The sequence below is a fragment of the Pinus tabuliformis genome, chromosome 9 (genome assembly GCF_031772625.1).
Source record: "Pinus tabuliformis cultivar Carrire ecotype Pingquan chromosome 9, CPIR1, whole genome shotgun sequence".
NCBI lineage: Eukaryota > Viridiplantae > Streptophyta > Pinopsida > Pinales > Pinaceae > Pinus > Pinus tabuliformis.
Genome location: NC_142307.1, coordinates 622,349,682 through 622,377,236, shown reverse-complemented (window position 1 = coordinate 622,377,236; position 27,555 = coordinate 622,349,682). Strand labels below are relative to the sequence as shown.

Below are 27,555 nucleotides of genomic sequence, written 5' to 3'. Positions count from 1 at the left end.
AAATCATTCAAGATGGTTGAAAATGTAAAAATTAAAACAGTCAAAGAAACAGAGACTGAAAACATATCTCAAAGGGCATAGAAAGGTCACCTGCCATGAATCGTATGCTGCATTTAGAACAAAAACTGGTGTTTGTATGTAAGGCAGAAAATACTGGGGAAAGAAACACTGCCATTCAAGCTTATAATGTGTCAAATACCATGAAATACTATAATGGGTGCTTGTACAGATTTATCAAAGCAGATAAATAAATATTGGTCATAAACACCAACTGAACTTATACCCAAGTTGGCTCCATTCGTGAAGTACAAGACTTTGGCAAGCGATTCACAATTCCCTGCAAACAGGATCAACCAAATAAGTAAAAGAAAAATACAAGATCATAAACAGATAAAGAAAGAGAGCAGGTAAATCTATCCTCATCATTCAGCTAAAGAACACAATCTTCATATTTATGAATGGCAGTGTTGTTGGTTGAAAAATGAATGAACCTTTTGTAAATAAAAAGGCCTACATAACCAGAGGAAAGTAAAATCTGATTATTAAATACACATGATTCAGTACACCTTGAGATGCTAAAATGAACAGTAGTAAAGATAAGATAAGATAAGATAATTTTATTAATGTCCAACAAATGACAATAAAATTAGGTCAATGGGACTGAAGAGTACAACCAATATGAATACGATGTGGGAGAGCAAATGCAACTCCTAGAAAATGCCAAAAATAATACAAAGATGGAAACCTACATATATGTATAAAACTGTGACAAGATATGGTGATATAAAAACTAAGTGAGTTTGTCCAACACTAGAAAGGTGGACAACACGATATAAGAACCTGTCAAGAGAGAGAGAGAGAGGAAGAGAGGGAGATCGGTTGATGGGGCCAACGTTGTCAAGGTCTCCTAAGTCTAATGGCTGAGGGAAAGGGGGGTGAACTAGGTACTACCTTCTTGTCAGAATCTTATGGATCCATCAAGGAGATGGGTTGCATACACCTGACATTTGAGGTCAACAAAAGGAAACTCTAAACAGATTTTTGGTTTCTCATTTGGATCTGGGAGGTAGTTTGATGAGTGGGGCATGCTTTACTTTGGATCCAAATGGAGCCGATCTCTCTAATGCTTCGAGAATGTGTGGCCTGATAATGTTCCAATATCTCCGAACCAGTCTTAATAATATTGGGTGGTCTTTGGGGAGTCTAAGGATGGGGTCTTTCCATCTTGCTGTCTAGTTCACTCTAGAACTATGCCTACCATTTGTTGCTCCATTCTGAAGAATCAATAGAGAAGTAGGAGGTAATCTATCTGGTCATACCAAGGTGGGGCATGGTGTGCATGAGTTGAGATTTGCGGCTGAAATTTTTCCTAATGAAGAGAGCTAAGCAAATCTGATCTTATATCAGAAGAAAGCAGAGAGACCCTCTCAAGTCCCTATAGAGGCAATGACAACGTCCTCTGATGTAAAAGTATAGGGGACATCAAAAAGTGAGGTGCATCTCTGCATTTGGCTCCTAAAGATGGCACACGTGGCAAATGCTATCAAATCATAGTATATTGAGATCTATCTCTATCCGAAGTCGATGGAAGTTGATACTGAGTTGTCCCAAAGGAATCTTGAGCGAGTGCATGCAATGTCTACATGTATACAAGGGGAGAACAATCATGCCATCACACAACTCCAAAAGGTGCTCTAGGCAGAAAGACATCTTAGAGCCTGTTGATACCGCCTCGCTCACACATCTAGTTAGTGTGGGAAAAATCGTTAACCGCACAAAGTGTGGCTTGGTGGCAAACTAAGAGATGGAGTTGTCACATATTCCCAACTCTCTCATTTAAAGTTCTCCCCTAGTTAAAGCTAAGGGGGGTGGTCCCTAATGAAGGTTAGATAAAGTGATGTGAGTTTCTAGGAGATCTTAAGTTAAGGGGACTGCTTCAAAATTATGAGCAAGTTTAGTGAATATAATGAGTAATGTAAGATATAGATTCAGTGATCAACACAACATTCAAGAGATAAACATGTAAACCAATGCCTTAATGATTGCTTCAAAGAAATAGTAGAGACTTGCTCAAATATATATGTATTCAAAATAAGATGATAAGTAGTCTTGCAAAAAAAATCAATGTTAGATGAAAAATACCAATTGCAAGATACAAATTGCACTTTAAAGAGATGCTCAAATAAAGATACTATCATTCAAGATCATAAGCATAAACATAGCAATTTAATGACTCACAAATGTAATTCAATTGACCAAAGTATCACTTGCAAAACAAAATGTTGTACTTGCTAAATGAGATACTCAACAACAAAAACGATAACTTCAATGGATACAGAGGTTATTCACCATAACAAGTACATGAGATAAAAGAAGTTGCAAGTAAATTGGAAAATGCTCTAAAATAAATGGGTTATAATGATATGCAACTTAGCTAAGGTGAAATGCAATTATCTTGGTAAAATTTTTAAACTAAATGTCTATTCTAGGGAAGAGATTCTCCCTTCAACCTCTTACCAAGGGCTAAAAATTGGAGTGACAACAAGGAAGAGAGACTAAGGAAGCACTTGTCTTTGTCATGTGTGTCTTTGTTACTACAAGGGGACAAAGCCACCTTCATAACTGTAGGGTCACACACTTTATCATACTCTGTACCAGATGGAAGAACTTTTAAGGAAAATCTTGGCCCTATTATTTTTATACAACCAAGCTTATGTTTGGAGGTAGATTTTAAATGTGCAAGATCTAAAACTAAAATGCCTAAATGAAATGTTTGGATGTTATTAGTGCTTGCAAAAGAAAATATTGATACAAATGTCTCAAAGTAAGTGAATCAATTGCTCAAAATAAGATTGCACCAATGACTTCAATATTACTCACAAGCTTTGAAAAGTAAATGACATGTAAATATAAACTTCATAAGTGACCCAAAATTTGCAAGTTTGCTCCAAGTAGATGACAAATTCTTCAAAATATGTACCAATGAATAATTAAGACCATATTGAGCACAAGTTTGACATAAAGATAATGAAGCATGTATCATGAAATCATGTGAGGCAAAAATGCTAAGTAAATGAAGCTAAACCAATTAAAATGTAGCCAAAAGTGAAATGTTTGCTTGTAAGTAAATGAAATGATTGCTAGATTGCAAATTGCTTCAAAGTAAAGTGCTTCAAAATGTATGATGCATGATCAAAGCAACAAGTAAGCATATAATGACATCACATAATGAGACAATGTACTCCAAAGAACAAATTGCTAAATTAAGCTTGCCACATAAACTTAAAAGTGTTTTCTTGCTCCAAAAATGTGCATGAAATATACTAGGTTGGGTTGCAATATACAAATACTTGAGAAATGTAAAGCAAGTTGAAATAAAATTAGATTTCAATGTTATGTGAGCTAGATTAATGAACCAAAAGAGCATGTAAATAAACTAAATGAGAAAGCTAGAAAATAGAAATGCAAGTCAATCCACCTAAGAAAAAAGTTCTCCCTCTAAATGATGAGGAGGGATGCCAGGGGTAAATTCCCAAGCTCTCACAAGAAAATTAGAATTTTTATTAGATGTTAAAATGAGGAGAAGGCTTTTAGAAAGCTGCCCAAAAATGAAGGAGAAGCTTTTACAAAGTAAGAACTATAGAAGCTAAAATCTCCTTGTGAAACTTGGCAACCACAATAGCCAATGGAAATTCCTCAAATCTGAAAATTACAAAGAGAGAAATCAGCCTCAAAGGGCCCATGGCCTAGCTATTTTGCAGCTGCCCTCAAGCAAACTTGGCCCTATAGAAAGTGCTCACAGCCTCTTTGAAATTCAATCCCCACGTGTGTGAAAGGTCCTGCAAACACTTGTTAGAAGTTTCCAGAAATTGCTCCTCAAAATCTATCACAAGATGAGTTAGCAAATGCTTCAACTATGGGCAAAACAAAAGGAATGTTAGTGGAGAGAGCATGCAAGGAAGACAAATTCTAATACACACTAATATAGGAACTAAACCAAGTAATGGGAGTGTAACCCCATACTTGTTCAGTTTAGAAAAATGCTCTTAATTAGCTTATGTAATCTTTGAAAGCTCTGGATCAAAAAGAGTATGAAATTTAAATTTATAAATGATTCAAGTAACATATGGGAAAGAGAACTCCCCTCTTGCTTCTCTTTAGATGAAGCCTTGAAGTTAAAATCAATGGGCCTTAAGCAATCTTAAATCCAGAAATGAGTTGGTCTATTTGAGACTTCTCCCATGCCCAAAAAGGATTCCTACACACAATTCAAACAAAATTTTCCTACACACTTAGAAACAAATATTAGCTTACAAAATGAGTTAGAGCAACACAGTGGGTGAAATAAACTAAAGATTCCTCCAAAAATCAATTATCAATTTCACTCCTAGAATACTACTCTAAATCAACTATATATGCAAGGTAATTTGCAAAATATAGATCCACAACAAATGACAATAGAAGCTAACAATAACCAAATGCATAAAAAATTGATGCACGATAACAATAATATGAAAGGAAATCACCTCAAGATAGCTAAGATAACACCACCAACGATACCCCCAAAGTCTTTGTTTTATTCGCAAAATGCAAGTGTACAAAATGACAGAGTTTCCTCAAGCCCAATAGCTCTTAACATGAATACCAAATGAGAGCCCAATGACTCAATTTATATAAGAATGGAGAAAATCCCAATGTGGGAACCAAGTACCAAGTGGTGAGAGGGAGGAGATCACAAGGCAAATTCAAATTTGCCAAGTTTGGAGTTTTCAACCATGTGTAGAAGTTGATTTCTGAAATGTGGCAGCATTTTCCTTGAGGCTGGACAACATACCCATGTGCCAAATTCGAATTTCCTTTGATGGTTGCCATTTTTGGAGTGTAGGAGCTGAATAGTGATCACATTTCCACTGATTTCTCACCAAATCCCAACCACAATCCATGCTGGAGACACATTGTAATCTGCTCACTCTCTGCTTTGTAATTGTTGTAGGAGTTGTCTACATAAAAGCAAATCTGATCTACGTGGAGATGAAGTGGAGCTGTTGCGTACAAGTGCAATTTTTGGAGTTGAGTATGGTGGAGACATACTCCATGAAAATCTCAATTAAATTTTTCACTATATCTTCACTCATGCGTTAATTATTTGAGTTGGGTACATCTTTTCTTTGGCCCTGTGTGGGCATTGGATTTAGCATGAGCATTTCCATACCACACGTAGACCATGGGAGTGAGGTGGGGTCTACTCCCAACCCACTCATATTTCCTTTAGACTTTATATCAGACTATTGCACTTTATCAAATTATATTTGAAACTTTATCCATATGTGATACTTCATGAGCTCCACGATGCCTCTTTGACTTCCCTTGAAGACTTTGTAAATAAGTTGTGCTTCATGTGGTGGGCCCCACATGGCTGTCACATCACCATTTTCTTCTCCAATTAATTTCCATGTCAAAATTTGACTTATTTTGATTTTGGAAAATTTTGATTTTTTTTCCAATTTTTCATTTGTTTTTCATTTTTTCTCATTTTTTTCCACAAACTTTAGAAAAAGTGGTTGTTGAAGGACTATAAGTTGTTTTTTGACTCTCAAAATAGGTCCTAGGATAATGTTGGGCCTCTCAAGATGAACTTCGAGTAGTCGCACGCCACAGACATTTCCTAAGACTACTTATTTACATCATTACATAGAAAATAATAATAAAATCTCATTTCACGGGAAATTTTTAATTATTAAAAAATCCTACTTAGACCTAGTCAAATTCCACGAAATTTCAGAGATGACCTAGCATGGTAATATACATTGACTCTAGACACTAAGATGCATTAGGGGCTCAACCTTCAAGCCGTCACCTCGGCTTTGGGGTATGCGGTGAGTGAAAAAACCTAGAAAATTATTCGCCGCTAAAAAACAGGAATAATTAACCAAGTAAAAAAAAATGCAAGGTGTAATCGCTTGTTGATCGAGTCTCGACACCCTAGGCCTGTTACATGGCTTTATTAATCATGCTAGTGACATTTATACAATATCCCTGTAGGGCTGCGAAATTTGAGGACTGAAGAAGAAAATGAGTAGAAGAAGTTGGAGTTAAAAAACTCAAATGATATATGAACTCTGATAGTATATGAAGCCTCTGACATATCCTCGAGCATGGAATCATCAAAAAAATTTAGGTGCAATTTCAGTGGTCAACACATTAGTTGACCTTAACAACTTCTCCAATTTCGATCCCCAGAAGATTCTTCTGCAACTTTTACCATCATAGCAAATTCTTCTACAACTTCAACCTTCCCAACAAATTCTTCTGCAACTTCGACCTACCCAACAAATTCTTCTATAGAAACCTAGTTCACGCTTGTGGCTAGAATTTGTTTCCTTTCTCCTTCGCTTGACTTGACTTTTCTTCCTTGATACTTCAACTTGCACAGGAGACCTTTCTTGACCCAAAACTCGGCCCTTGATGATGACTGCAATTTGGTACTTGATACTACAGAAAGATGCCCTAACCACTTCGCACATGTGAGAAAAATAGCCCAGAAATAGTCCCAAAAACTCGACTTTCTTTTTCTCCTCCTGCCTTCCTCTTTTTCACACCTTTCTCTCTCTTGTGATCAAACTTGTGTGAGTGAAGTGAGTCTATCAAGAGAGGTCAAAGTCTTCCTTATATAGAAGTCTTCTACTAGGTCAGGTAGCTCCTTTTAGGCCAACTTGTCCATGTGTGTAGGCCGACTTGATCTTTGCACCATGACGAGGTCTTGGAGGGTCTTTTGACTCAAATAAATTTTTCTTTACAATATGTAACATGCCCAAATGGGTCTTCAATACATGACAATGACTCAATTGACTTTATGACAAACCTAGAAGCACTCAATGGGTGCTTGACCTAAAAATAAATTTCCCTTAAGCATGAAACCCATGCCTCAAGAACAACAATAATAAATTTATTTTTCTCTTTACATTAAATACATAAAATCATGATTACATATGTCATTATGAAGACCGAACCTAGTTACATATTTCAACACTCCCTCTTAACTAGGGAGGTATTCATAATCCATACAAGGTAATTAGACATTCTCAATCTGAAGAATTCTCATAAGAAGAGTCAGATTGGTAACCAATTTGTTCTAGCATCATATCAACCAGCATTGTCACATAACAAGGCCTTGACTAACAACTCTATCTCTCCACAAGATCAAAGCACAATGCTAGCGAGACCAATGACTGATAGACACCATCATCATTGTCTCTCAAGGCACATACCCCACCCAGGTGTTCACAGGGTATGTCCTTCCAGGACTATTCTTATCTTGGATTCCCAGTCCTCAAAGAATATTGGTCCTCTTCGACTACTCTTATCTTGGATGCCCTACCTCATCCTCAAAGAGTATCGAATGCCAGATGCTTACCCAATCCTTCATTTTTTCTTCACAATATGAAGACAAGAATGATGTGTCTATCTCTCCCTCTTGAAAAGGTAAGATATACCCATTCCTATAAAAGGAATGTACCTAAGTTCCCTCTTATCCAGGGACTTGTCCAAGCTCCCTCTCAACCAGGGACTTGTTTTCAAGCTCCCTCTTAACCAGGTATTTGTTTCCAACAACAGCTTTCTACTCTTTAGTGGAGCTCATGGGACCTTCAGCTGCTTGTAGAGCTCCTCCTTTCGATGTCATGAATTTCATCTTCATCATTATGGAGCCTTCATATTTGTAGAGCATTGACCATCCACCACTTTCCTTCATGAATCATGTTAGTCATGTCATCCTTCTCTTCATCGGAAAGTGATCCTGAAGTCCACATCTGTCTTTTCTTCATACAACTACCTCTTTCAAGTCATGTTTCCTTCAGGATCTTCTATCCAACCACATGAGTGCTAATTGTAGATGACATCTACAACTCTCTTTTGGTAGCCCTATATTAACCCATCTAGATGTTGTTCAAAAATAAAAAAATGAACATCAAATCAAAGTTACCTTTTGTGATGACCTTTCATCATGACATCTGCTTCTTGCAACATCAACATCCCGCACATTCATAAACATATCTCCAAGACTTTCAATGTCAAGGGTCTCCTTTCTTTACAGACTTCATTAGAGTCTTCATACCTTTTCCATAGAGATGTCCTAGCCAATTATTTTAGTCATCGGATGTTGATTCCCTTTCCTTATGTGACCATAGTTGCATCTTTCTCGATCTCTTCTCTATTTCTTCACATATTGCTCCCCAAGAACTTTTATCCATAGTTCCTTTATCTTTGTCAACCACCTCATGTTCCATATGAGGACATATTATGTTGATTTCATCTTATCAATATGTGAACCTGCCTTCATGCATCTTTCAAAAAGGAAGAGATCCCTTTTCTTTGATCATATTCATGATGTAGAGCATTTACCGATACAGCCATATGATGACATGACTCAATCAAATATATGCATACATACCTCTTTCCTTCTTTTGGCCATCTAGACTTCCTTCAAAAACTTATTTTCCTTGATTGAGAGTACTTCAACCATCTTGACATGCTGCATTCCTTAGTCATCATAACATCATTCTTCCAAACAATGAATCCCATACAAAGTGGAATTCTTAGCGAGACACTTGCTTCTTCCAAGAGAGGTGAACCTTCTAATGAAGATTCCAACGGAGGATTTTGATTATCCTCATCCTGCAAATGCTCCTTCCTAATGATGATGATGAATTTCTATGCTAGATGAATTTCTTCTACCCATAAGTACTACTTATGTTTCAGTGAGGTTACCAAGAGCTTCTTCCTTTCTATGATTACTGCGACTTCCATGTAGACTTCTACTTTATCTATCTTTCAAGCTTCTATAAAGATGTCACAAGCTCCTGCTTTTAATCGTATGCTATTATGATGCCATCCCTAAAAATGATGCATCCTATCATGCTTATAATGCTTTCTACCCTGATAGCTATATTTCATGAAAAAAACTGAAAAAGAACATAGTGAAGGACATTATCTTAGTCATAGTAGAGATCTTTCACTTACTCCTTTGATTTCTTCTTTCCAGCTTCTTCCACTTCTCCGATGACATGGGCTTCATCCCTTCCTCTTTTATTGTTGTCCTTCTTGAGCTTAGGACAATTTTTCTCGTAGTAACCATACTCATGACAACCATAGCATTGGATATTTGACATTTTATTTTGTTTTCTAAGGACCAAACTTCCCAAACTTTCCTTCCTTCCTAGTCATGGGAACAAATGCTTGAAATTGCTCATTTCATCCTACATCGTCTTTTTCCTTCAACCTGGTCTCTTCCATTAGGGGAATTTTGAGGTCTAAAATGGGCCTTCTAAGAAAAATGTACAACCAAAATAAACTTTATAAGAACCAATAGGATTCAAGATAATGATGTCAACCATAGGGGATGATTCACCATTTTGGGAGTAAAAAGGTAAAAATATTAAAAAATAATAAAATAATAAAACTATTTTTTCAACTCATATTTTCAACTTATCTCCCTAAGGTTTTACTCAAATTTCGAGTAGGAGTACTTGTTGGATGCAAAATTTAATTCCTCATCCAAGGAGTACCCATGTTGCATACTTTCGATGGACCTTGCTACACTAAAAATGAGAAATACATGAAAAAACGTGATTGCAATCACGTTTTTCATGTATTTCTCATTTTTCATGTAGTAGGGTCCATCAAAAGTATGCAACATGGGTACTCCTTGGACGAGGAATCAAATTTTGCATCCAATGAGTGTTTCCGCTCGAAATTTGAGTAAACCCATTGGGAGATAAGTTGAAAATACGAGTTGAAAAAATAGATTTTTCTTCTTTTTTTTTTCCTCTAAAATTTGATGATGTAATCTAATCTTATTTTATTATTTCCACTATTATTTTATAATTTCCTTAGGAGTCACATTTTAGACCTCAAAATTCCCCTAATGAATCTTACACAATGACCAAAGTTCATTGAATGGGGTAGCTTCCTTCTTTCCGTAGATGCTTGATGTAAAGTTGCCCCATTCCTCTGGTAGTGCATTGAGCACTATGGTGGTCATTTCTTTATCGGACATTATTTCTCCCAACTCTTGTAGTTGGTCTCTTATTTCTAATACCCTCATAAAGTATCAGGCTATTGCATCTTCCTTTGATATCTTCATCTTATAGAGTTCTTGTCTTAATGATATCACTTCTCCAACAGTGCTTACAGAGAACAATTCTACTAGCTTTTCGTATATTTATTTTGATGTCTCCAACTTTAATACATATGGTATGAGGGGATCTTTGAAGGATTCTGTAAGGATTCTTTGAGCCCTTACTTCCCCTTTCATGTACTTTGCAAGAGCTTGAGCTTCTTCCTTTGGAGGTTTAGTGATTGAACCCTTAACATGATCAATGACTTTGTTTTCTATGAGGAGCAAATCTGTCCTCTTCTTCCATTCAAGAAAGTTTGATGACCCAACCGATTTGTTGCTTTCCTTGCAAAATGAAGCCATTTTGGTAGAAGATTCAGTCATAAATATAAAGGTATTTAATTGTCAAGTGAAAATGCTTCTTGATGACAATATCTTCAACTTGATGCTTTCTTGATTTTTGATGATGTTAATAATAGAAGATGTCTTATTTCAAAAATGATCCTTCAAGGAGAGGGAGATCACCATGATTCCTCGATGATGATGACAAAGCGTCTTCTTCCTTCCCTTGGATGTGTAGACTTCAAGATGCTTCAAAGTCCTTCTTTAAGTGGAGGTAGGGTCTTGTAGATCTTTTCTTTAATGATGATGATGTGAGCTTCTCAAGATTGCTTCAAGTGCATAACCTTTCTTTGGATAAGCTAGGGTTTTGAGGTCTTCTTTAGATACTTCCTTCAAAATGATGATGTAATCCTTGCCTTTGATTCTTCTTGATGTTTGATGCTCTTGATGTTTCTTAGATGATCTCTTTATGCTTCGTCCCTCTAGTACACTTCTTGATGCCTTGTCCTTTATTTTGATGATCCTTCTTCAAGCTACCTTTCCTTGTCTTGTCACCTTAGCTCTGATACCATGTTGAGAAATCTAGGGCGGCTAGATTAGGTGATTTCTCTTTTCTTTTGATAACTACTTGTGATATATTTTTATTTTTCTTAGATTCTTCTTGTATTTAGTGTTCTTTTCATCAAACAACTATCAAATTATAAAAACCAATAAGAAAAACAGACACAAGATATAGGCGATCAACTAGGGCCAAAACCTCTCTAATTTGAGAGGAAAACCCACAAGAATTCTTCTCTTCTTATAGAATATTCAATTGACGAATCCCAAGACCTATAACCCTTGACCAAAACCCTCCAAGACCAAGTCAAATCTTTCCTGCTTTCCAGCAACCTTGACCTTAGCAACATCTGCAATTTCGATCCCTAGAAGATTCTTCTGCAAATTCAACCAACCCAGCAAATCCTTCTGCAACTTCGACTTGCCCAGCGAATTCTTCTGCAACTTCGACCTGCCCAGCGAATTCTTTTGCAACTTCGACCTCCCTAGCAAATTCTTCCGCAGAAATCCTAGTTCACACATGTGGCTAGAATTTGTTTCCTTTCTCCTTTGCTTGACTTGACTTTTCTTCCTTGATACTTCGGCCTGCACAGGGGACCTTTCTTGACCTAAAAATTGGCCCTTGATGATGACTGCAATTCAGTACTTGCTGCTACAGAAAGATGCCCTAATCCACTTCGCACATGTGAGAAAGATAGCCCAGAAACAATCCCAAAAACTCAACTTTCTTTTCTCCTTCTTGCCTTCCTCTTTTTCACACCTTTCTATCTCTTTTGATTGAACTTGTGTGAGCGAAGTGATTCTATCAAGTGAGGTCAAAGTCTTCCTTATATAGAGGTCTTCTACTAGGTCGAGTTCCTCCTTTTAGGCTGACTTGTTCATGTGTGTAGGCCGACTTAATCTTTGCACCATGACAAGGTCTTGGAGGGTCTTTTGACTCAAATAATTTTTTCTTTACAATATGTGACATGCCCAAATGGGTCTTCAATACATGACAATGACTCAATTGATTTTATGACAAACCTAGAAGCACTCAAAGGGTGGTTGACCTAAAAATAAATTTCCCTTGAGCATGAAACCCATGCCTCATGAACAAGAATAATAAATTTACTTTTCCATTTACAATAAATACATAAAATCATGATTACATATGTCATTATGAATATCGAACCTAGTTACATATTTAAACAACCAGAGGCCAGGATAATTTTCCATATGGTCGGAGAATCACTTCTAGAGGCAATAACAGGCAGGACATCTAATTCAGAGGTAGTTCCATGTAGTGTGGGTTACAGGTTGCGCAGAGCCCTGCGCAGGGGTATTTTGGGGCGAGTTTCAGTGGCAGTTTGTTGCAAAATTGCTTGTGGAGAAGGGAAAAATTCCCTTAATTTGGCATCAAGATTTGTACTCATAATTTTTGCTACTGAAGAATAATAATAAAACCCTCATCTGCTGCACCAGTTTTTCCACATTGGGTTTTTTTGGGGACAATTGTCCAAAAATAACAATGTCAATTTTATTGTGTGCTCTATTTTCTCAGTTCTTGTTTATTTTCCGTGGTATTTTTATTATGAAGAAATTGCAGTGTGATTTATTCGTTAATTTACTGTAAAAAATTAAATTGCATAATTAATCAATTAGAAGAATAAATTCCAATTGTTGCATTTCAAGGAATTTTCACATGTTATCAGAACAATATTGATTAGATTAGGAGCTCAATAGCCAGAGGGAGAGAATTTCGCAGCTCAGAGACAAATCTGAGCGAATTTCTCCCAGATCTGCACAAAGGCCAACCAAAGTGCGAATTAGCAAAACAGGGGTTTGATTTTCAGGTTGGAGGTGTCAAAAAAATCAAAGAACATCAGTTGCAGTGATGTTGTCGAGAAGCAGTTCCGGTGAGCAGATTAGAGATTTCGTTGAGCAGATCTCAACGCAGTGATATTGTAGCAGATTTTGTAGTACCAAATCAGCGTCAGGTGGAAGAGAAAAGCACATAAAATCATACTTAGAATGTCTTCAATAGATTTCTCAAATTTCTCCAGTATGGTCGCAGACAGATTTGACATTGAGAAGGCTACAAATTTGTCTTCTAGATTGGAGGACGAATTTGCTTAGATAACTTGCCTATCTAGCTCAGCTTCACGAGGAGTCTGGTATATAGACAGTGGAGCGTCGACTCACATGACAGGAGTTCGAGAATACTTCTCCAGCTACAATGATGAGGAGATGGATTTCCATATTACAATGGGAAAGGAGACTAAATGTACTCCAGATGGGAGAGGTACAATCAATGTTTTAAAACTCCGACTCCGACTCCGACTCGGCCAAGGGTCGACTCCGACTTCGACTCCGACTCGGTATCGACTCGACCGGCTCGATTTCAATGACTCGGTCGTTGTAAAAAATACATTAAATATTTATTTTTTATAAAAACACATAATTTTAAAGATTTTCATTCATGTTTCCAAACACACAGCATTAGAATATAGATAGAAGACAACATATTATCAAAGTAGGCTCATGAATATATCCATTATATCAAAATGGCACCCAGTGTATTGTCCAATACATACACGATGATGATATAGAGATCAAAACAAAAACAAATAACCAAGGAGGCTATAAATGGTCTCTACAACAAAACTCTGTGACCAGTACTACTGGCTACTGCTAGAGTTGCCAACATCATCTGGCTCAGTGTTACTTGGGAGCGGGAGCGAAAGTGGGGAGCAAGAGCGAAAACGGGAGCTGGAGCGACATTTTCAGAAGCTCCTGGTTTGGGAACAAATCCTGGAGAAGTTCGACAACCAATGTCACTAACATCAAGGTACAAAGAGGGATTGGTGCTCTTGGTTAAATACGAGTTCCATACCCTAATACAGGACAAAATTCAATGGGAACATTGCAATCCTCCAATCCTGAAAATCTGATAAGTCTGCTGAATTTTGAATGAAATCTAAAATTCTACTTTCTCCATATGAAATCCAATGAGGCCAGAACCACTCTCAAACATCCTGAGTCATTTCATGGTAATGTTAAAAATTTAAGTAAAAGGATGAAAATGAAGATTAAGGAGAATGTCACTTTTACTTTAAGAATTTAACATTACCATGAAATTTGAGTAGCATATCAATACTAGGAGAGGTGAATGGACCCCAAATAGCACTTAACCAATTTAGAAAACACCTTGGAGTCCCCAACAATCAGCTAAATGTTAAAAAGTTCAAAAAAAATTAGAAAAATCGCTGTTTTTTATGGGGACTGGCTAGATTTAATGACTCGGTCGAGTAGATGTGGAAATGGCCGGGTTGACCGAGTCATGATTGACTCGGCCGAGTCATGCAATAACTCGGCCGAGTCAGTCATGACTCGGCCTCCCGAACTGGTTTTTCTGCCGAGTCATAAAATTCTTCAATGACTCGGATCAACTCGGCCGTTTCGGATTCGATTCGGCCGAATTTTAAAACTATGGGTACAGTTGATATTCAGAGGGAGTCAAGAGCAACCACCAGTGTTACAGATGTATTGCATGTGTCGGGACTAGGTATGAACCTAATTTCAGTATCCCAATTACAAGATAAGGGATATGATGTCCACTTTGTAGGGAAGAAGGTGTTCATCAAACACCAAAACTGGAAGAAGGTGAAAAAAATTGGGGTACGAAGAAATAGAATGCACAAGTTGCACTTTGATTCTCTAATGGCACTATTTAGCAATGGCAGTAACAATGGGAGAGACCTTAATGAGTTATGACATAGGAGGACAAGACATTTACATCATGGAGCAGTTAGAATGCTCAGGGAGACAGTAATAGGCTATCTTGCACGGGTTCACAAACCCACGGGTGGGGTTCTCGAACCCATCCCGAGTTCTCGTCCCCAAGTACCAGGTTCGGGTATGAATTCTTCTAAAATGCACCCAAAAGAACCGGGTTCTTCGAGTAAGCACCGAGTTCTTCGCAACAAAAATTTGGGTTCTTTTGTCTGATTGGGTGCATTGAACCTCGACAGCGAGTGTGTGATAGCCCAAAATCGAAAACGTTAGGGTCAATTTTTTTTACTAATTTTGTTGTAATTCTTCTCCAACTCAGCCTTTTTACTTCTCTTTCTACAATTTTGACCTAGAGATGGCCACTGTAGATTCATTGAGTAGGTTCAATGTCATTACTATTGTAGCTATGTAGCTGGAGAGCATGCTAACTGAGGATCTAAGTGATGTTGATGACATGGCTTGAGGAAGCCATTGTCCATTATTTTAAAATTTCCTAGTTCATGTTTGGAGACGCCTTAAGGCGAATTTTGAATGTAGTATGACAATGGACATATATCATGATTCTTATTAATATGTAAACTCCAATTTGCACTTGATATCAAACTAGAAATTTTGAAATTTCAATGTGAATGTTGAATGTTCAATGATGTGCATGTTTAAATCTTTAAAGTTTAAATCATGAATATTTTATTTTTCTAGTTTAAAGATGGAAAATATACAAATTCATATATATTATAATTTATAAAATAAATATATATAAATTATAATATAACCCTCATGAACCCACACAACCTGTTTCAAAAAGTGACGTACCCATCCCTGTCCCCCAACCCAGGTTTCCTGGCAACATAGGTAGTAGGGGTTCCAAAATTAGGCATCAAACACAATGATGTGTGAAAAGGGTGCGCACTTGGGAACTATGCTAAGGCAACGTTTCCAAGAAGTGACAGCATGTCAAATGGTGCGTTATAGCTTATACACTCAGATATTTGTGGCCCTATGTCCACTAGATCTCTCTAAGGGTATGAGTACTTCGTCACTTTTATCGATGAGCATTCCAAGAAAACCTGGATCTACTTCTTGAAGACCAAGGATGAGGTCTTCAGGCACTTCAAGGAATTTAAGGCTCTAATAGAGAATACAACAGGGAAAAAGATCAAGGTGCTTCACTCAGATAACGAAGGTGAGTACACAAATAGTGACTTCATAGGTTTCTGTATGAAGGAAGGCATCAAGAGGGAGTAGATAGCTCCATACAATCCACAACAAAAAGATTATTGTGAGACGAGACATAAAGTTTATGGAGGACAGAGCCTTCCAGAAATCTCGTCTCATGAGATGTTTGTAGGTGATCAAAGTGAGCCAACAAAAGCTCCATTGGTTCAACAACATGGGCAGCAGCAAGGACAGTCACAGAGATCTATTACTGTTATGAGTACTAGCACATCCTCAAGTGTAGGGGATCCAGTGAATTCGCAATAGAGGCAGGATGAGGAGTTGGTCAATCATCCCACCACTAGTGGTCGAACCAGAAGAGAAGTTCGTCAGACAGTAAGAGATGCATAGGAGTCTGTTGGAGCACCCAAGACGAACATGAGAGAATGCAAACAGCCAGACAGCTACCAATCATTGGTTGCACAAGTTGTTGAACCTTCCAGCTATTAAGAGGATACACAACATCAAGTGTGGGTAGATGCCATGGTAGAAGAATAGTTCTATCATGACGAATGATGTTTGGGAGGTAGTGTCGAGGCCTGAGGGAAAGTTAGTGGTGGGATCTCGATCAATTTATAAGATTAAATACGCTGCAGGCAGTAGCGTGGAGCAGTACAAAGCAAGGTTTGTGGCAAAGGGGTATGCGCAGAAGGAATGGATAGTCTATGAGGAGGCCTTCGCCCCAGTTGCCAGATATACTTTTATCTGGTTAGTTATATCTCTAGCAGCGTAGATGGGATGGCAAATTCACAAGATGAACATCAAGACAACATTCTTGAATGGGCTGATAGAGGAGGAGGTATATATAGAAAAGCCCAAGGGCTTTGAGATAACTAAGAGGGGCACGCATGTGTGCAGACTAAAGAAATTTACAGGCTCAAATAGGATACCAGGGCATGGTATGGTCAGATTGACAACTACTTGCAACAAATAGGATTTGTTAAGAGTGACGTAAATCCCAACCTTCACTATTTGATGGTAGAGGATGAGCCACTCATCCTAGTATTGTATGTGGATGACCTCTTATTGACTGGGTCATTAGGGCTCATAAAGGACTGCAAGAGGAACCTGACAGCAAAATTTGACATGAAATATTTGGGGCCGATGCATTACTACCTAGGCTTGGAAGTGTGGCAGAAGGATGGGGAGATCTTCCTTTGTCAAGGGAGATATGCTACAAAAATTCTTAAGAGATTCAAGATGCAGGACTGTAGACTCATGTCTACACCTATGATTACAAACTAGAGGAAGATTGATGAATCAGAGGATGAGGACGTTGACTCGACGTTGTATAGACAACTATCAATTTCCTCGTGTATTTGATCAACACCAAGTTAGATTTTTGCTTCACGCACAACACTCAGTCAGTTTATGGCACGATCAGAGAAAGTGCATTGGACAACAGTGAGGCACATTTTGACGTATTTGTGCAACATGATAGAATATGTGTTGAGATATACTCGTGGTGATGGTATCAAGTTATTTGGTTTCACAAATGTAGATTGGACTGGTAGTTCAGTGGACAGGAAGAGCACATCAGGGTGCTGCTTCAGCATTGGATCAAGTGTTATTTCCTGGTGCAACAGGAAGCAGAAGTTACTAGCAATGAGCTCAGAAGCAGAGTATATGGTAGCTAGCACAGCCAAGTGCGAAGCTATAAGGCTTCGAAAGCTATTAGTGAGCCTGTTTAGTCAGAGGTTGGAGGTGACCAATATCTACTATGATAATAAGAGTTGCATCATGCTCTCTGAAAATCCAGTGTTTGAAGATAGTTCAAAACACGTAAACATTCGATATCACTTCATCAGAGATTGTGTGCAACGTGGAGCACTCCAGCTACATGTTCCCACATAAGAGTAGGTTGCAGATATACTCATGAAAGCTCTAGGGAGAGCTAAGTTCGTTTATTTCAGAGAACAGATGGGTATAGTGGAAAACCCCTTTCAGTAGCAATGGCAGAGCTATTTCTCAGTTGCAGTAGTTGCAACAGCAACAACATGAGATCAATTACAACACAGAGCAGAGTTGGCAACAGTACAGAAGGGACAGTGCAGTGTTGTTGAGAAATGTAACTAGTATTAGTCTTCATAATTGTATTTGAGTCATGATGTAATATATTTTTCAAAAGAAAGGAAAAATAAAATTATTTATTAGCATGGGTTCCATGCTTATTTATTTGTTTTCTAGGTCAAAGCACCCATTGAGTGCTTCTAGGGCTCATGTCAAGTATCATTGTCCATGTCATCATATTTTAGACCTTTCTTGAGCCTTGTACATTGAGAAATAAATTTGTAAAAGAGTCAATTTTGTAAGATTAGCCTCCTCCATCAAGTCGACTTACCCACTGTTCAAGTTGGCCTCAAAAGGAGCTTCGAACAACTATAAATAGCCATGCATTCGACCTATTAAGGGTGGTGGTATTAATGCATTCGATCTGAACTTTAAGGAGAAGAAAAGAGGAGTGAAGAATCTTTGATAAAGAAAGAAAACTTGTGCGAAAAAAGGAGTGACACTAGACAAGTGAAGGAAGTTGAAATTTCAACTTTTTCCATCACACATCTGTGCTAGGGATTGATCTACTACAGGTCGAAATTCAGGGATTGCAGAGAGGGTTGAGACCCTATTTGATTCAGTATTTGAAGAACAATCTATGTTGACTCTTGATGATCCAAAATGGATCTTAAAACCCTCTAAGTCTAAGTCCTCATATATATATAAAACTATCGGGAAACATTATATCAGAGGAAAACACTAAGGAAAGGCGGAAAACAGAGCTAAGCAAAGAATGAAGTCTCGTTGAACAAGAGCCGTTGGATCAAACAGATCAACGGCCCAGATCAAATCGGAGGAGGTCGGCAGATCGCATCGGAGGAGGTCGATAGATTGCATCGGCAGAGGTCAGCATGGCATATTGGCGCTAACCCTGAGTGAATTGTGACTGCGATCCAGCAATATAACGTGGACCGTCGGATCAACGCGCAGATCAATGGTGGAGACCACGTATATCGCATCGCAGATTTAAAAGGATAGGACTTACCGCAGGCCAGAGACAAGCGATATGCGATTGCGACTTATCGCATCGCAATATAACAAAGGGGTGATGCCAAGAGGACCGCGGGCCTTGCGACATGCGATAAAGGCTAGACCAGATAGGAATTATGGATGCAATTTAAATATATTTGAAGTCCGGTTTTTGCGGATTTCTTTATATTTCCCTGTATATTGATGTTTGGCCACATGCAATGCAATATTGCGACATGCGATAAATCGCGGACCAGAAAGGTTTATAAATGTGGCTCTATAAAATTTGAGTTCCGATATAAAAGTGTTTTGTCGGGCTTTTCTGTGTATTGGTGTATTTTCATTATAAAACCAAAATACAAAGGAGACATGGCATATGGCACTATAGCGATAAAACACAAACCCGAAAGGATTTATGAATGCAAATTTATGTTATTTGGGTTCTGTGGTAAATGGTATTTTGGGTGGGCTTCAGGCGGTAAGTGGTATTGGACAGGCTCTGCCCGGTCCCATACACTGACCGACACGTAGCACGCAGCAAGGAAAGAGGAAACCGCTTTTTCAAGCGGGTGATCTCCGCACAAGTAAGCCATCTGAAATGCACATCAGCCGTCAGATCAAATGGTTGCAAATCAACAGTGCAGAGTGCACGAGCAGGTTGGATGATCGGGATAAATGTGAACCGTCGGATGAGAACAGATCTACGGTGTGGGATGCCAAAGGATCGATAACGGACGAGGCATAACAGCCGTGCGATTCCTCTGTTTTAGAGTTTTTTTGGGTATTTCTCTATGTAAACAAAGAAGCAATTCTTTGGGATTTTTCACCGCGCCAATCTTTCCGTTTGAAAACAGGTGGCCACCATACCTTAAGTGTTTACAATGATTGTTTAACGCTCGACAGGGAGTTGAACGGACAGCGGCCGGGAGCCAGAAAACCCAAGAATGTAGATGAAAAGATAGAGCCGAGAGGCTTAAAAAACAACTCTATGGCAGACAGAGGAGACAAAGAAGAGAGAAGAGAGAGCAAGAGAAAGCAAAAGACAAAGAGCAAGAGGGAGAGTCTATGTACTCTTTTAGACTCGAGGATTTTGAGTAAATCCCTGTGGGTTTGTCACTGTTGTGTTGAGACTCTGCTTGAGCTCACACTTGTAATATTCTGCTCTTAAAGACATAATATAGAGGTCGACACTGAAAGCTGGACCAGAAGACGTAGCCAAGAAGTCTGGTGAACTCCTTGATTATTGTTGTGTTGATGTGTGTGTTTATTATGTTTTATAACTGTTCATTGTCTATATTATTCGCAATCTTTTCGATCTGTTGCACTAAATAATATAGGCATTCCTGCACATGAGTTTGTAATACCTTAATTACCTATTTTAAGATCATTTTTGGATCAAGTGGTATCAGAGCATTGGTATTGGTTTTGTTAAGGTTAGACAAGCTTGTGCTAGATTTTGAATGCTAACTAGATTAAAGCTCAGACTGGGAGAAGGCGAACTTGTTGAGGCCAATCCAGAGATTGGAAGAGTCTTTTCTCATAGAAGAATGGCAGAAGAAACTCCACTAGGATCAGAACCTCAGTTCATGGGCAATTTTATGGCCATGCGAGCCATGGTGGAAGAGATGTATCTGGAGTTTAAGAAGGGTCGAGGTGAAAGCACTTCAACACCTAAACCAGACAAAGGAGCAGAGGAACCTTTTCTAGTTGCCCCTCCAGAAGGCAAAGGGAAAGGGGAAATGCCTCTTCCACCATCTCCTCCATCATCACCTTCATCATCCTCATCATCTTCTAGCTCTTCTAAGAAAAAGAAGAAAACGTCTTTGATTAAATTAGATGTGAAGTTTGATTTGCCAATTTATGATGGAGAACTAAATGCAGAGAAGCTAGATAATTGGATAAGACAGATTGATGTATATTGCAGGGTGCAGAACATTGATTCAAAAAGGAGGAAGATTCAGCTGGCTAGCCTTCGACTTGGAAGAATTGTACTAGTATGGTGGGAAGGCAAGACACAAGCTGATCTGCAAAAACATGGTAAAATCATTTCTACCTGGAATGAATTTGTTTCTGCTATCAAAAAGCAATTCTATCCTTTAACTTACATGCAATAGGCAATGATGAGTTTGCAAACTCTTCGTCAGTTGAAGGGTCAGAGTGTACAGAGTTATACTCAGGATTTCAGGAAAAGAGCTTTAACTCTAGGTATATCCTTGGACTCACCTGAGACTTTATTGAAGTATATAGGTGGTCTGCATGGTTATTTAAAGCATACTATACTCATGTTTAATCCCACTAGCCTAGATGATGTATCAGTTCAAGCAACACATCTAGAGGCTAGAGGTAAGAATGTAAACCCAGAGGTTGGGGGATCATCTAAATATTCTGTAAGCAAGAGTAAGGAAAAGAAGAAACTGAAATGGAAGGAGAGGAAAACAAACACTGTAAAGAAGGATAAACCTTCATGCACTCATTGCAAGAAAGAAGGACACGATGAGGCACACTGCTGGTTTTTGCATCCAGAACGGAGACCTAAGAAGTTCGGTGGAAGGAAGAAAAAGAATGTTGCTGCTATTCAGCAGGACTTGGGATCAGATTCAGGCGATGAAACAACAGTTATAGCCACAGGTATTAAAGGTAAAGATTCTGAAGCATCCACAAGTAATTCTGCACAATTTGTTGATAATGAAAGTAATGAGAGGGAAAGAAATGAGCTTTTTCATATTAGAGTAATTTCCAAGCACAATAAGATTGATACTTTGTTTGATAGTGGATCACAAGTAAATTTGATTTCTGAAACAATTGTAAAGAAGTTGGGATTACAAACAAAACCTCATGAGAAGCCATATCCATTAGGTTGGGTATGTGATAAAACAAAGCTACAAGTAACAAGACAATGTAAGCTTCGATTTGCTATTGGATCAACATTTGTAGATGAGGTTGAATTAGATATAGTTCCATTGGATATATGTGGTATTGTTTTGGGAAGTCCATACTTGTATGATAGGAAAGCTATTTTCTATAGAGCTGAGAATAAGTATCAACTCACTAAAAATGGAATAGAATACATTGTAAGAGCTCATAAACTCAAAGATAACTATTCTCTCATAAACTCAGGACAGATGAAAAGAATTGTGAATTCAAGTAAGCAATTTTTACTAATGGTTGTAAAGGCAAAGGATCCTGAAAAATCCAATGCATTTGAACGCTGTGATTCTAAACAAAAGGTTGATTTAGTTAAAGTTGTTTCAGAGTATGATGTTCTATTTCAAGAACCAAAAGGTCTGCCACCCAAGTGAGAAATAGTACATGATATTTATTTGCAGCAAGATGCTCCATTACCTAACATTGGAATGTACAGGTTGTCAGCTTTAGAGAATGCAGAGATAAAGAAGCAGGTACAGGAATTGCTCGATAAAAGGTTTATATGACCAAGCACATCACCATGTGGATCTCCAATCGTGTTGGTGAGAAAGAAAGATGGTTCATGGAGAATGTGCATTGATTATAGAGCACTAAATAAAATAACGATCAAGAATCATTATCCTCTTCCTCGTATTGATGATTTATTAGATCAATTGAAAGAAGCAGTTTACTTTTCTAAGTTAGACTTGCAAAGTGGTTATCATCAGGTCAGAGTTGCAGAACAAGATGCATGGAAGATTGCTTTCAAGACAAAGCAAGGACTTTATGAATGGTTGGTTATGCCTTTTGGCTTAACTAATGCTCCTGCTACATTTATGAGAGTTATGAATGATGTACTCAGACCATTTATTGATGATTTTGTAATTGTTTATTTAGATGACATTCTTGTTTTTAGTAAGACATGGGAAGACCATGTAAAGCATGTAAAGCAGACTTTAGATGTTTTAAAAAGAGAAAATCTCTATGTAAAACTGTCAAAATGTGAATTTGGCAGAACATCTTTAAATTATTTGGGTCATATTGTAGGGGGTGGTGAATTGAAGATAGATCCCTCTAAGGTTGAAGTCATTGTGAATTGGCCTAAACCCAAATCTGCTACAGAGGTTAGGAGTTTCCTAGGGGCAGCACAATACTGGAGAAAGTTTATTGCTAACTTTTCTTTGATTGCAGCTCCATTACATGCTTTAATAGGATTGAAACGGGTGTTTAAGTGGGGAGGCAAACAGTAGAAAGCCTTCGACACCTTAAAGAGAAAATTAGTACAACACCAGTACTAGCACTGCCAGATCTTCAACATCCATTTGAGATTGAGACAAATTCCAGTGACTATGCCATGGGAGCAGTGTTGATGCAACACGGAAAACCCATATGCTATCATTCTGAGACATTTACTTCTACAGTAGTTAATTATCCCACATATGATAACAAATTGTATGCATTAGTCCAAAGTGTGAAAAAGTGGAAACATTACCTAATGGGTAAGGAAACAATCATACACACAGATCATCAACCACTTCAATATTTGCACTCACAAACTAAATTGCAGCAATCAAGATATTATAGGTGGATGGGTTTTCTACAGCAATTTCATCTTGTCATCAAATATAAGAAGGGCATACACAATAAGGTTGCAGAGATGTTTTCAAGACCAATCATAAATGCATCTACTATACTTAAGCATAACTCAGTAATGCATGAAAGTTACATTGAACAATATGCTCAAGATGTAGATTTTAAAGATGTATATGCAACTTTAAGTCATGGTAAACAAGTAGAAGAATTGGATTATTATGTAAAGGACCGACTCTTATATCATTTGGGAAAGTTATGCATTCCACAAACTGAAAGAGTTAACATAATCCGAGAAGCACATACTTCTCTAATATCAGGTCATTTTGGTGTAAGTAAAACAGTGGCACAATTGCAAAGGTTCTGTTATTGGCCGAGAATGCATGAGACAGTTTCTAGATATATCAAAGGATGTACAATGTGTGCTACAAGCAAACCAAATAATAGAAAATTAGGCTTGTACACTCCACTCCCAGTTCCTTCTCGTCCTTGGGAAAGTGTTTCCATGGACTTTGTTGGGGGATTGCCAAAATCTAGAAAAGGTCATGATTATTTGTATGTTGTTATGGATAGGTTCAGTAAAATGTGTACTTTGATACCTTGTAACAAGCAGGTTACAGCTGAACAAACAGCAAAGTTGTTCTTTCCGAATGTATGGGTTCATTTTAATTTACCCACTTCTATTATATCTGATCAAGATTCTCGATTTATTGGGAAGTTTTGGTCAAGTTTATGGGAGTTGATGGACACCAGGTTGAAGAAGAGCACAGCATTTCATCCACAAACAAATGGTCAGACAGAGGTGGTCAACAAGATAGTGATTCAGTTGCTCAGAGGCTATTGCAGCAAGCATCCCAAGCTTTGGGATGAGCATTTGTGCTATGTGCAGCATGCTTACAACCGTGCCAAGCACTCTTCTACTGAGAGATCTCCTTTTGAGACTTGTTTTGGTTTTATACCAAAGTCTCCCTTGGATTTTGTCTTTGGTAAAGACATAGCAGTTGATGGACATAGTGATGTGGACAAAGCAACCAAGTTCATTGAACAAATCCAGGAAATTCACCAGGCAGTACAGGAATAGCTGGAAAGAAGTCAAGCCAAGTGCAAGGCAAGACATGACAAGCATTGAGTTGAGCATAGTTTTCAAGTTAGTGATCAAGTCTGGTTGTACATCAGCAAAGACCAATAAGGTATGGACCATTCAAGATACTTGATCAAATTGGTGAAAATGTTTTTCGCCTTGATTTGCCAGCTTATATGCAGATCTGTTTAGTCATTAATACAGAAAACTTGAGATTGTATGAATCTTCATTGATTGAAGATCCTAAAGAGCAAATTCAGTTGCCTTCTATTGGGGATTTGTTGCCTGAGTATCTCAATGAGTTACAGGAGGACACAGTTCTGGACAGGAAGGTAAGATCTACGCGTCAAGGGGATGTTGAGTACCTGAGAGTGGGACTCAAAGGTTCAAATCCAAGCAAAGCACGATGGATAGAAGTTAGACAGGTGAGGGAGCAATATCCTCACTTGATCGATGCCTAAAAACCAACTTTTGTGGTCCAAAAGCTTTTCAGTGGGAAGGTGTGATCCAAAATGGATCTTAAAACCCTCTAAGTCCTCATACATATATAAAACTATCGGGAAACATTATATCAGAGGAAAACACTAAGGAAAGGCGGAAAACAGAGCTAAGCAAAGAATGAAGTCTCGTTGAACCAGAGTTGTTGGATCGGACAGATCAACGGTCCAGATCAAATCGGCAGATCGCATCGGAGGAGGTCGGCAGATCGCATCGGCAGAGGTCAGCAGGGCATATCGGCGCTAACCCTGAGTGAGTTGCGACTGTGATCCAGCAATATAACGTGGACCGTCGGATCGACGCGCAGATCAACGGCGGAGACCACGTATATCGCATCGCAGATTTAAAAGGGAAGGACTTACCGCAGGCCAGAGACACAAGCGATATGTGATTGCGACTTATCGCATCGCAATATAACAAAGGGGTGATGCCAAGAGGACCGCGGGCCTTGCGACATGCGATAAAGGCTGGACCCGATAGGGATTATGGACGCAATTTAAATATATTTGAAGTCCGGTTTTTGCAGATTTCTTTGTATTTCCCCGTATATTGATGTTTGGCCACATGCAATGCGATATTGCGACATGCGATAAATGGCGGACCCGAAAGGTTTATCTATGCAGCTCTATAAAATTTGAGTTCCGATATAAAAGTGTTTTGTCGGGCTTTTCTGTGTATTGGTGTATTTTCATTATAAAACCGAAATACAAAGGAGACATGGCATATGGCGCTACAACGATAAAACACGGACCCGAAAGGATTTATGAATGCAACTTTATGTTATTTGGGTTCCGTGGTAAATGGTATTTCGGGCGGGCTTCAGGCGGTAAGTGGTATTGGACAGGCTCTACCCGATCCCATACACTGACCGACACGTAGCACGCAGCAAGGAGAGAGAAAACTGCTTTTTCAGGCGGGTGATCTCCGCGCAAGTAAGCCATCCGAAATGCACATCAGTCGTCAGATCAAATGGTCGCAGATCAACGGTGCAGAATGCACGAGTAGGTTGGATGATCGGGATGGATGTGAACCGTCGGATGAGAACAGATCTACGGTGTGGGATGCCAAAGGACCGATAACGGACGAGGCATAACAGCCGTCCGATTCCTCTGTTTTAGAGTTTTTCCTGTGTATTTCTCTATGTAAACAAAGAAGCAATTCTTTGGGATTTTTCACCGCGCCAATCTTTCCGTTTGAAAACAGGTGGCCACCATACCTTAAGCGTTTTACAATGATTGTTTAACGCTCGACAGGGAGTTGAACAGACAGCGGCCGGGAGCCAAAAAGCCCAAGAATGTAGATGAACAGATAGAGCCGAGAGGCTTAAAAAGCAACTCTATGACAAACAGAGGAGACAGAGAAGAGAGAAGAGAGAGCAAGAGAAAGCAAAAGACAAAGAGCAAGAGGGAGAGTCTGTGTACTCTTTTAGACTCGAGGATTTCGAGTAAATCCCTGTTGGTTTGTCACTGTTGTGTTGAGACTCTGCTTGAGCTCACACTTGTAATATTCTGCTCTTAAAGACATAATATAGAGGTTGATACTGAAAGCTGGACCAAGAGACGTAGCCAGGAAGTCTGGTGAACTCCTTGATTATTGTTGTGTTGATGTGTGTGTTTATTATGTTTTATAACTGTTCATTGTCTATATTATTCGCAATCTTTTCGATCCGTTGCACTAAATAATATAGGCATTCCTGCACATGAGTATGTAATACCTTAATTCCCTATTTTAAGATCATTTTCGGATCACTTAAGGCTGGGAGGTTGGTTGGTTATATAGAGGAAGGTCTTTGTTTTGATCAAATGGTCTAGGTTGTCTCATTTGATTTGATTATAAAGAAGAGAAGAAGAATTTCTGAGTATTCCCCTAGGAGAGGGGTTTTGCCCTGGTTGAGTGCCTACATCTTGTGTTCTTTTGTTGTCTTTGTGATCTTCATAGTTTTTTGCAGTTGTCTTGATGATAAATATATAATAACAAAGAAGAAGAAGTAATAATAAATCACAAGAAATTGTCAAGGAAAGAAAAATCAAATTAATAAGAAGCCCTAATGCTGCCCTAATGGATTTCTCAACAAGTGTCAGCAGCAACACAGATGCAGGGTGGTTCAACTATAGAGTGGAAGATGAATCAGATTATGCACAGTGGCTTGGCAGACAGTGGCAGATTGTCACAGTTGTCAGACATCAACAACATGAGGGAAGATGTTATGGGAGAGAACACCTTCCTCGCTAAGAGGGAGTATTATTTTTTGTAGCATCGGGTATGTATTTGAGTCTCGACTTTGGTCAGGGAGGCTAAGAAACACAAGATTTCCAGAACCCCAAAAGAAATTTGGGAGAAAACACCTAGAGACAACTCAATTAAATTAATTGATCAATAATTAAAAATGCCTAAGTCTAACTTAGGGAAATCGATTAATTAAAGGGAATTAATTGAGAAAAGTGAGAATGCTCTAGAAACT

At 38.4% G+C, this 27,555-nt stretch overlaps 1 protein-coding gene across 1 annotated transcript in view; it reads right to left on the bottom strand.

Annotated features, from left to right (window-relative positions):
- The window catches only part of LOC149150126 (pectin acetylesterase 8-like), a 441,889-nt gene that overhangs the window by 87,499 nt on the left and 326,835 nt on the right, over positions 1 to 27,555 (bottom strand). Inside the window, exons 8-9 of the mRNA XM_089446085.1 lie at positions 284 to 337; positions 91 to 168 (exon numbers count right to left, since the gene is read on the bottom strand). Of these exons, the coding sequence (XP_089302211.1) occupies positions 91 to 168; positions 284 to 337 (132 nt within the window). The remainder of the gene's footprint in view (positions 1 to 90; positions 169 to 283; positions 338 to 27,555) is intronic.